This window comes from Ostrinia nubilalis, chromosome 3, assembly GCF_963855985.1.
Source record: "Ostrinia nubilalis chromosome 3, ilOstNubi1.1, whole genome shotgun sequence".
Classification (NCBI taxonomy): domain Eukaryota; kingdom Metazoa; phylum Arthropoda; class Insecta; order Lepidoptera; family Crambidae; genus Ostrinia; species Ostrinia nubilalis.
Genome location: NC_087090.1, coordinates 4,116,848 through 4,127,386, shown reverse-complemented (window position 1 = coordinate 4,127,386; position 10,539 = coordinate 4,116,848). Strand labels below are relative to the sequence as shown.

General features: G+C 40.4%; 2 protein-coding genes across 2 annotated transcripts; one reads left to right on the top strand and one right to left on the bottom strand.

The window, feature by feature from the left end:
* Nucleotides 1-189: 189 nt before the first annotated feature.
* On the bottom strand, nt 190-7,434 carry LOC135088129 (probable histone-lysine N-methyltransferase CG1716). Its single transcript, XM_063983011.1, has 10 exons — nt 7,183-7,434; nt 5,200-7,002; nt 4,991-5,119; nt 3,787-4,086; nt 2,999-3,086; nt 2,022-2,171; nt 974-1,194; nt 714-821; nt 454-561; nt 190-301 (listed from the first exon to the last, which is right to left on the bottom strand). Exons 2-10 carry the CDS (start codon nt 6,966-6,968, stop codon nt 190-192), a joined length of 2,985 nt encoding a protein of 994 aa, XP_063839081.1. The 5' UTR covers nt 6,969-7,002; nt 7,183-7,434.
* A 448-nt stretch (nt 7,435-7,882) lies between these two features.
* Nucleotides 7,883-9,713, top strand: LOC135088235 (signal peptidase complex subunit 2). The gene is made up of 5 exons (XM_063983114.1): nt 7,883-7,995; nt 8,287-8,352; nt 8,446-8,579; nt 8,909-9,061; nt 9,460-9,713. The coding sequence occupies exons 1-5, from the start codon at nt 7,978-7,980 to the stop codon at nt 9,641-9,643; spliced, it is 555 nt and encodes a 184-aa protein (XP_063839184.1). The 5' UTR covers nt 7,883-7,977; the 3' UTR covers nt 9,644-9,713.
* Nucleotides 9,714-10,539: the final 826 nt, after the last annotated feature.

The window sequence follows — 10,539 nt, the reverse complement described above, 5'->3', positions numbered from 1 at the left end:
CGAGAGTTCAGATGTGCTTCAGACTTGTATGCTTTGTGATGTCTTAATGTGTCAACTTCACCGCTCCTGTGGCGCTTCCATACCCCAGGCACTGACATTAAAGATGATGCTGAATTCGGTCGGCTTGTGCGTGCTCACACGATGGAGCTGAAAGACAAAATACGAGCGATTTTTTTTTAAATTGCTAGTCTACCGGAAGTCCAGCGGCGCGTCGGATGCCCAGGGCGCCAGCAGCCTAAGGCCCCGGTAGTCGAGGAACAGGCGGCGGCAGGGCAGGTCGCCTACGTCAGCAGCGGCCGCGCTAGGGACGGCGAGGGTAGTACCGGAAGTCCAGCGGCGCGTCGGAGGCCCAGGGCGCCAGCAGCCTAAGGCCCCGGTAGTCGAGGAACAGGCGGCGGCAGGGCAGGTCGCCTACGTCAGCAGCGGCCGCGCTAGGGACGGCGAGGGTAGTACCGGAAGTCCAGCGGCGCGTCGGAGGCCCAGGGCGCCAGCAGCCTAAGGCCCCGGTAGTCGAGGAACAGGCGGCGGCAGGGCAGGTCGCCTACGTCAGCAGCGGCCGCGCTAGGGACGGCGAGGGTAGTACCGGAAGTCCAGCGGCGCGTCGGATGCCCAGGGCGCCAGCAGCCTAAGGCCCCGGTAGTCGAGGAACAGGCGGCGGCAGGGCAGGTCGCCTACGTCAGCAGCGGCCGCGCTAGGGACGGCGAGGGTAGTACCGGAAGTCCAGCGGCGCGTCGGAGGCCCAGGGCGCCAGCAGCCTAAGGCCCCGGTAGTCGAGGAACAGGCGGCGGCAGGGCAGGTCGCCTACGTCAGCAGCGGCCGCGCTAGGGACGGCGAGGGTAGTACCGGAAGTCCAGCGGCGCGTCGGATGCCCAGGGCGCCAGCAGCCTAAGGCCCCGGTAGTCGAGGAACAGGCGGCGGCAGGGCAGGTCGCCTACGTCAGCAGCGGCCGCGCTAGGGACGGCGAGGGTAGTACCGGAAGTCCAGCGGCGCGTCGGAGGCCCAGGGCGCCAGCAGCCTAAGGCCCCGGTAGTCGAGGAACAGGCGGCGGCAGGGCAGGTCGGCGTCACGCAGCAGCCGCAGCAGGGCCGCCTGCGCGCGCCGTGTCTTGGCGCGTACGACGGTCCGCGAGAGGCGCAGCGTGTGGCTTTGATTCTTCACGCCGGTGCGGCTGAGCGCTTCGAGGTCTTCTTCGATCTACAAATTGGAGATTGAAATTCAGTTTCATGTGACGGTTAAGATTCTTAACTTAAGAACGGCGAAAATTAAGTGTACATCATCTCGAAATCAAGTTTAAACTTCGGTTAGCTTCTCTATTCTATTTCTTCAGTCTGTGACACTGACCAGTGTAACTCAGTCATAGGCGTCAAGCATACAAAATGTACTGTAACAAGTACCCAAGCTTAATCACATGAACAAAACATAAACGCAATGTGTAAATTGCAAAGGTATTTGTTTACTAAAATTGACTATGTACTCGATGTTCTCGTTTACACTAACGCCTAGGCCACACACATCGCGATAATATTAGGGCGGCATTGATTTGTCTTCAAGTCAAATCTTGAGACTATACAAAAAACCACCGAATTACCAAATCTTCAAATTATCGCGATAAGTATGGCCCAAAGGTAACAAAATCACTAAGAGCGCTTTCACATTAGGGCGTTAGAAGCGCGATCGCGACAACAGCGCGGCAGCGGCATTTTTATAATGTGAAGGCATGCATCCGCTGTCACATAGTATGAAATATTCGGCAGCGCGTCTGTCGCGTGTTTGTCGCGCTGCTAAGGCTTGATTTCCTCCTACGCTGACGTCGGTCGCGTACATCGGTCGAGCGTACGAATAAACACAATGTTCTATGAAGCACCGCACTGCAACGCTGTCGTCAGCGGCAGATAATTACATAGAACTAGTGTATATTCGTACGCGCCGCCGACATCGGTCATCGACGTCAGCTTAAGAGGAAATCAAGCCTAAATCGCCTAAATGTGAAAGCGCTCTAAAACAATCATAGGTCCACTCACGTCGGCGTCTTGAACCAAGTCCGGTGCATTGGGCGCGTAAGTCCTAGGCTTTCGTGAGCGGCGCCGGGCCCGCGGCGGCGCCGCCTCGGCCGCGGCTCCCTCCGCAGCCGAAGCGGCGCCCGACTTGGAGGTAGAAACGTCCTCTTCCTCCTGGATCACATTTAGCTGGTCAACATTGATTAAGAGGGTGATGAGAAGGTGGTAGTGGTTGGTTGGTTTAATTTCATGCAATTTTAACACGTTGCCAGTCCCAGATATTATAAGGCTTTTTGATATATTACTTTTGAGAGGAATTATCTCTATTGATTTATTTAAAACTTTGTTGCAAACAATATAGGATTATAAAAGGCTAATTTAATGAAATATGACATTCTCTTGTAATCAACCTTATTTAGATTTCAAAAAGATGGTTAGTTATCCAGTTTGTGCCTTAAAGCCGAAGCCAAGGCTAAGGTGAAGGCATTAGAAATCTACCTTGATAACAAATCGGCAATAACGGACCGTTTTTTTCGAGAAAAAAGTATTGTTTACTTAACATGAGGCAGACTCAGTATCATGTTACATGCAGTTGAAGGTAATCATAAGCCCTAGACACGCGTGCCTCAAGGGACTGGGAACGTGTTAATGCAATCAAACGAAGCGAGAAGCATTTTTGTACTTTCGGTATTTTTCCGCAAGTCTGCGAATAGCAATTGAAACTCTTGATAAAACACAGCAATAATAACGAGTTTTCGTCATTTTCAATTTCAATCTTTATCTTCATGCTTTGCTCTTTTTTTTTTCAAATTATTGTTAGAGCTATCTAACAAGGATAGGCATAAGAAGTCTTTTAACTCTGGTAGCACGTCTTTACTGCGAAACTATGACGTCGAGACATTTATAAGGAAAGGTGTTTTCATTTGTTTTTCTACCACAATTTCGCAGTAGAGTCGTGCCAAATTCAACCATAACATTATCACAATAAAGTCGCATCTCACCTCGTCATACTCATCGTCGGAGTCGGGCTCGGCGCCGATCCATCCGCGACAGTTGCTGGCGCCACAATAGCACCGCTGGGCCACCTTTCTGCACAACAACAACCGTTACCACACCGACTGCACTGGAATCCCCAATTTGGAATGTTAACACAATAAAATTCATTCTCGTTTTGTATTTTTTGTCATCGACAGGTTTTTTTAAAGGTTATTAGTAATTTGTGATGCCCCTCGTACTAAGCTAAATATGCTTGTATCACGAGTGAGCTCACCATAATAGTCGAGCGGCGGCGGGGACCGAACCCGCGTTCCCCGGATCTCGAGTAGGCCAGTCCGACCCCTTCACCGTTCGGCTATCGTGCCCAATAGTTTAAGTTTTGTATCAGTACTTTATTAGTCTAAATAAAATTAAATGAAGCAAACAGTTCGCCTTCTTTTACGACTTTATGAAGGCAGCAGGAAATAAATACTGTCATTTTAGAAATCCATATTATTGATGTATGAAAAATCATAGACACTCGAAATGTGTCGTTTTGTTTCTCCTATACGGTAAGTCTTACCGAAAATAGCATTTGTACAGAGAAATCTAATTTGATCAGACGTAACATAAATGCACTCGCGGTAAGCGAAGTACATTACGTCATTGAGCCGTAGAAACATAAAACAATATTATGTAGACAAAATATTCAACTCTGTATGAATTAAGTATCAGTAATAATTTACGAACAACGGCTATAACAATATTTTAATTACCTACATTCAATTAAGGCAAAAAAGTGCTTCACACTTACCCAAATCTCTGGAATTGGTAGTCAAAGGTGATCTCCTCCCCTACAGGAATGTCTCTCTTGCTGAAGAAACCTATCCTCAGCTCTCCGTTCACGGTCCACTTCTGTGTCTCAGCATTCGGGTCACAGGAATGGTTGATGAACCGGGATATGTTCCCTTTCATAGTGGCATCGATGACGGTGTCCCCTTTGAGGGACATGAAGTAGTGGTGCAAGTTGTTCTCGTCCGAGTACTCTTGCGCTCGTTTGTAGAACTGCTCATAATCCAGCACCTCACCAACATACTCCATAAGGAATTCACCGCTGAAAAAGTAGTGTGAAGTTACAATAAACATTATGCATACAACATTACAAATATGTATGAAACTTTGTGAAGTTTGTTCCTGTGGAAGCAGGACATCAAAAAATTATCATACATTATCATAATCCCGCCTAAAACAGCGGCCGCCATTTTAGTAAACATTTTCTACAATTTAGTTTTAAGCAATTTTGTTTTAATGTATTTTTCAATCTAACTCTATGATATAACACAAGTGTAGATAGAAAACAAATTCTTATTGAGTACTTCTACAACTGTACATTGTTATTTAGAAACAATGATAGAACACAAATTAATTTGTCACGCATATAGAGCTGAATGAACACAATCGTAATGTGCATATTCAGGGCTTCAGACTGCTGCACAATCAGGCAATAAATAGCATTCAAAAAAATGTTTTATGATTGCAATTTGTGACATCAGAATCTTGGAAAAATAATTTTCTATAGCATTTCAAGTTAAATAATGATCAATCTAACATAAGACAATGATAAGGCGTAATGTGCGGCACTTAATAATAATGATTACAGAACTTTCGGCGACTTAATGTAGGTTATACAACCAAGGAAAGATTATCAAAATTATGTACAGTACCATGGGTAATCAAGTTAAATTATGATATATAAAATTATTGAATTATTTGTAACTTTCTACTCTAAGATTAATAAATAAATAAATAATTCTTCAAATCTAAATAAAAATTACAACAATAATTAGTAGAGCAACATAAGAATATTAATTTTACCAAAGTTTCTTTCATAATACCTACATAGAGAAACATCGTAAAAAATTCGCAATAGCAAAATGATTTGATCATTTCTATGCTAGCACTAAGATACTAGACTACAGGGCACAAACATTGACACTTCGTTAGTTAGATTAACTTACGAAACAATGTCAACTGCAGCTTCCACACCACATCCTTTCTTGTCAGCATAGAAGACCTTAAGCTGAGCATTCTCTCTCTTCTGAAATCTTCTATTAGTACACCTGTCTCCAACTGGACACCGTGAATTACTGAAAAATAAAATGAGATCTGTAGTTACGTATTTTTTTACCAATTTTGTGACAAAATTAAGTAAATAAAGTATGCTCACCATTCAATCATGAGTAATCTATTTAAACAGTCTTCCCCACACGCTAGCTCACCTCTTTCCAACTCTTCTTTGGTCATAAAACAGTCACAAGTCATTTTTTTAGTCTCTTTACTAATCATTCTCTCACATAAATACTCATTCTCTTCCAAATGTAAGTATTGCTTCATTCTGTCTTCAATAATTTTTTCATAAGCTTCCTTGCTAAGAGGTGCTGGGTCAGGTTCAAAGTTCTGCACCTCTGCCAAGGGCGGCATGCGTTGAGGGAGGCTTGGACTTGCCAGGGGAGAGTTGACAGGAGAACCAGCCCCCATCTCCAGCTCACTGGATCTCCTCCACCTAGACTTAACTTTTACAGGCATGTCAGAAGGCACTGGAAATGATGGTGAGTTAGGTGCATTACTCGGCATCTGATCTAAAGACTTCTCTTGACTGTCAGATCCTAATTCCTCTAGCTTTAACTTAGTCTGAGTGATCAAGGCCTTCTTCAAAGGAGTCTTTACTAACCCATATCCTTTGGTTTTCTGCTTTAAGTTACTAATAGTCTTAATTCGACTAGATCTCCGGACCCCTGTTGGTGAAGATTCAGCTGAGTCTGAGAAGTTTTGATTCTGTTCAGTGACTCGTGAGGAATTACTGTCATCTGACAGTGTGGAGCTGGGAGTCAAACTGGGATCAGGTCTGGTCAGGACCTCCAAACTATCTTTACAAAACTGGAGGTCAGGGGTGGTGCAACTTGTTGAGAGTGATTCATTCAAATCACTGCAATCCATTGAAGTATTTCCTTCAGAAGCATTAGTGAGGTTAAGGTTTTGGAAATGTCTTTGAATTTCTACATCTTGCTGTTTCCTCTCACTATCTTCGCTCTCTGCATTTTTAGGACTATCTATTTTGATATTGTAGTACAGTTCAGGGTTGTCATCTTCAACAATTTGGACTATAGTAATGACTTCATCATCATCATCATCACCCTCAAACTGTATTTGGTTCATATGTTCCTCTTCCAAAGTTATTTCTTGGGGCTTACTACTGTCATGATCATGTTCATTAGCATTACTTGTTTCTAGTGGTATATTTTCTACAACCACAGGTGAATCCTGAACAGGTTCAGGCACACACTCAACTTCCACTTCTGGTTTAGGAACTTCTAAGACTGGGGAGGCTATAGACTCCATGTTTTCTTTAACTTCTACCACTTCTTCTTTGTCAATCAATGGTATTTCACTGACTGAAGTAGTTTCACTCAGCATAGGCACAGGTGACACATCTCTGGAGTTATTTTGACTTTGCAACACACTTATTGTACTATTAACAGGACTGTTGCAAGCTCCAGTGTGGGTATCTGACTGGTTATCCGGAGCTGCATTTGAATCAGACTCTGAACTTGCACAGGGATCCACCACTCTTATTTCTACACTACTGTTAGTTTCACTATCACTACCTACTTCATATTTTCTAATAAAGTTGTCATCATTGTCAAATAAGCATCGGTACTTGCCGAATTTCTTGTGTAAAGCTACTATTGGTACTTGACAGGGTTTGGTGACAGGCAAAGCTGGTTTCTGTTGCTCAGACTGGGCCTGGTTATCGTTTTCTGTTGTATTAGACTGTGATGTCGATGGGGTTTCCTCCGGAGGAGGTTCAGCGACCGCGGGATCGGCGGGGGCGGAGGCCTCGCCTTCGGTGGCGGGGTCGGGGGCGGTCTGCTTCCCGCGACGACTCGTGCGCCTCGTCGCAGCGGGCTTAGCTGCTGGCTTCTTCCTCTTCGCCATAGCAGCACACTACGGAACGGCAACCGGAACCAACCTACAGGAATAAAACAATTATTTACCCACAGCAAGTATGATTGAGCTAGAACTACAGTGACCTCTTTCGATCGTTATTGTTTCTTTTTGCTGTCAATGCCACATGGTTGAAATGGAAATTAAAATATTCGTAACTTTTCTAAGCAAAATTTATGTAACAACAATATCAAATAATACTTACGTTCATAAATTTGCAAATTACAACATACAAAATGATTTTGGATAGCGTTACCACCGGTTAAATGGCTAACAAATAAATGCGTTGTGATGTCAGTGTCAGACAGCGAAGCATAACTTTTTAGTTAATAAATATTTCTGTATAATCAATGAAACATAAAAATAACGGAAACCTGAAAAACACTCACAGCTAAATGAAATATTTATCAATAATTATTTTCATTTTTCACCAGCAAACAAGCCTGTTCATTTTTTTTTATTAAAATTTTGTTTTTTTTAATTACATGAAAATGTAACTATTGGCCTTGGAAGCAAAAACGTCCATTTTTAATTGAATGCTCGATCATCGATTAATAAATTTCAATAGCCATTCGCAATAAATACAGTAACTTAAAATTTTGATTATTATAAGATGAAAATAGCATTAAACATAACTTCTTTATACATAAAGTGTGTTTTAAGAATTTTTAAGCCTAAATGAAGCTTTCGATGTAATAACAGTTTTTGGGTCGATTATTAAATTATTCCACTTTATTTACAGCACTACGCGTTCAGATACCAACTTATGAATGTGACGATTATCGGAACTACAAAAGTTCTTTTGATTATTGACACATTTGAATGAAACTAGCGCCATCCTTGCAATATTTATTGATTTTGTGTTTTTTTGATGACGTCGTTCATAGTTCTGTCAATGATATGGCGGTGCTGTCAAAAATCTAAGCAAGCAGAAATTTTGTGGAAACATTGAAATAATTGAGATAATACACTTATATCAGACTATTTATAGAATAGCACAATGAGTGAAACACCAGAGGTAAATATCGCCACTCTTTTCTGTTTATTTTAAGTTATATTTTCACGTAAAACAAATTTTGTTGGGACACGTCACGTTATTGCTACAATTTCATGCTTTTTCTGTTTGTATGACTATCGTGTTCAAATAACATAGTGATATTTCAAATCGCAGCCCTTAATTAACATTACCTTTATAATTCCGTTCGCCGAATCAATTTATTTAGTACCAATTGGATATCATCCCCTCATCATACTTCTACTCATCCAATGTTGCATTTTGTCATCTAATTTCTTATGATTTCTTTTTTAGGTAGTTAAAATCAACAAATGGGATGGTGCAGCTGCTAAAAATGCCATTGACGATGCTATCAGAGAGGTATGTAATGCTAAGTTCTATCCTCATTGTTATGTTTTTCGACAACATGCAAGCAAATATTCTTTACCTGAATAACATTGCCATTGTTTTTAGGTATTTACTGGGGACCTAAAGTGCAAAGAGAGCTTTGCTCTTATCGATGGAAGGCTCTTCTTGTGTGCACTGGCTGTCGGCGTGGCGCTGTATGCTCTCTTATGGGACTACTTGTATCCTTTCCCACAGTCAAGGTAAATATGTTAAAATTTAAAAGGTTTTCCTAATAAATGATGTAGATCAACTATAGCAACTATTGTAAGCTTTTATTGTTCAGGTATTTCTTGAAAATTAGGAACAGCATAGAAAAAACAATACTTTGTTTTAGTGTGTATTAATTACCTTTTTCTTTTTCATTTTTTGTAATCATGTGCGCTATCATGATATTAATTGCTCATCTATAATTGTTCTCACAACCATTACAGTTTACTTCTCTTTGAAAATCACTAGGAAAAATTATTTTATAATGATGTCGTATATTTTTTTTTTACTTATTGTTAAATTATGTTAATATTCTTTTCAGACTGGTACTTATAATATGTGTGTCCTCATACTTCATTCTCATGGGTATTCTGACTTTGTACACCACATTCAAAGAAAAAGGAATTTTTGTTGTGGCCAAAGAAAAAGTTGGAAGCAATAACAGAGTGTGGGAAGCCAGCTCCTATGTCAAAAAGTAAGTAATTAGCACTAATAGTTGCCTCTTTACTTAACTGTAATACTTACATAATGGTATAGCATTATTTAATTCGATTCTAATCATTAAAAGTAAAAGTTAGATACTTAATATTATTTCAATTCCGACTTTATTTAGATTGGTTACTCAAATTGATAATAAGATTGTCTCCCTTTGGTAGTAAAAGCACAGCACTAGAGGCCTAAATAGTCATATTTGTAAAGAGGACGAATATCGTATGACTGCAGCCATGTAGGGTGGAAAGTGTTGATGCTCATTGCTTCAAAATATGCCAAAAATAAGCAAAACAACACTCCTGTTGGAGCTACAAGTTTTGCCTTCACACATTTTATCATGCATTGATTAATTTCTCTCATGAATACTTTTTTCGACTTCAGACACGACGACAAATACAACCTCGTACTAGTGATGCGCGACACGGCTGGCAAGACCCGAGAAGCGTCCATCAACAAATCCTTCGCCAACTACATCGACACAAACGGAGCCGTCGTCCAAAACGTGGTAATCAACGAAATCACCAAACTCTACAACTCACTCTCGACTGAGAAGAAAGAGAAGTAATCGCGTTTTGTGAGTTTTTTTCTAAGGTCTGACACTGTAATTTTGTCCTAATAAAGTATGTTACAATTAATTTTATTATGGTTGCTGATTTATTATTTTATGTATAAGAGGAGTTAAAATTTAGAGAGTGGACAGTGATACACCAACTTTGTGTTGAGTGATGATTTGGGAACAGTTTTAAAAGTTCAAAAACTATATTTTTTTACATCATATATGTGTTTATGTATGTGTATACTCAACCTAAACTTTAAAAGCTAATATACTATCTAACATCAAGTTAACACTGTAATGTAATAGGTATAATAACATAGTTTCTACAAACTGTAACGATTATGTAAAAAAGCTTTCAAAGTTATTTAGAGAAATATGTAACAGCTTTTAAAGAAAAGACAGATCATTAAGATTTGAGGTCATGGAAACAACTGTGTTTCTGTGTTTTATGCAAATAAACAATTATTCTATTCTATTATATTCTATAGCCAAACATAGCTTTTTTGTGTAGACTAAGTACAACAGTTAGTAAGGGAGTCCACACCGCGAATTTATATTTTATTATTCTTTTACTCAATTCTGTTGTGTTGTGATTTGACACTTTGTCAAGGTATAGTGATGAATAAAATAAACCTTTGGTATCAAAAGGGTAAGTAAAAAAATTATTAACATTTTTGTGAATTTTATGTTTTGATGACAATTTTAATGTTTATGATTTAATTTTGTCCTCAGGCTTCAGTTACATGTGAGAATATTTGTTGAATAATAAAAAACAAGACAAAATATGCCTGATTGCCTGCAAACCTCATTGGTAAGTACTTCACCTGTAGATAAGTAGATTATTAGTAAAGGCTATGTAGACTGGTTTTTGATAGCTCTAACGTATCATTTAGGTGTGTCGATCC

What these genes read in the sequence shown, in the direction of transcription:
- LOC135088129 (XM_063983011.1), bottom strand. Translation starts at nt 6,968, where the DNA reads ATGGCGAAGAGGAAGAAGCCAGCAGCTAAGCCCGCTGCGACGAGGCGC. An exon ending in GCTGCAGTTGACATTGTTTC is followed by an intron (nt 4,087 to 4,990) that starts GTAAGTTAATCT and finishes CTACTTTTTCAG; the next exon opens with CGGTGAATTCCTTATGGAGT. An exon ending in ACTTGGTTCAAGACGCCGAC is followed by an intron (nt 1,195 to 2,021) that starts GTGAGTGGACCT and finishes TCCAATTTGTAG; the next exon opens with ATCGAAGAAGACCTCGAAGC.
- LOC135088235 (XM_063983114.1), top strand. An exon ending in TTGACGATGCTATCAGAGAG is followed by an intron (nt 8,353 to 8,445) that starts GTATGTAATGCT and finishes CATTGTTTTTAG; the next exon opens with GTATTTACTGGGGACCTAAA. An exon ending in GCCAGCTCCTATGTCAAAAA is followed by an intron (nt 9,062 to 9,459) that starts GTAAGTAATTAG and finishes TTTCGACTTCAG; the next exon opens with ACACGACGACAAATACAACC.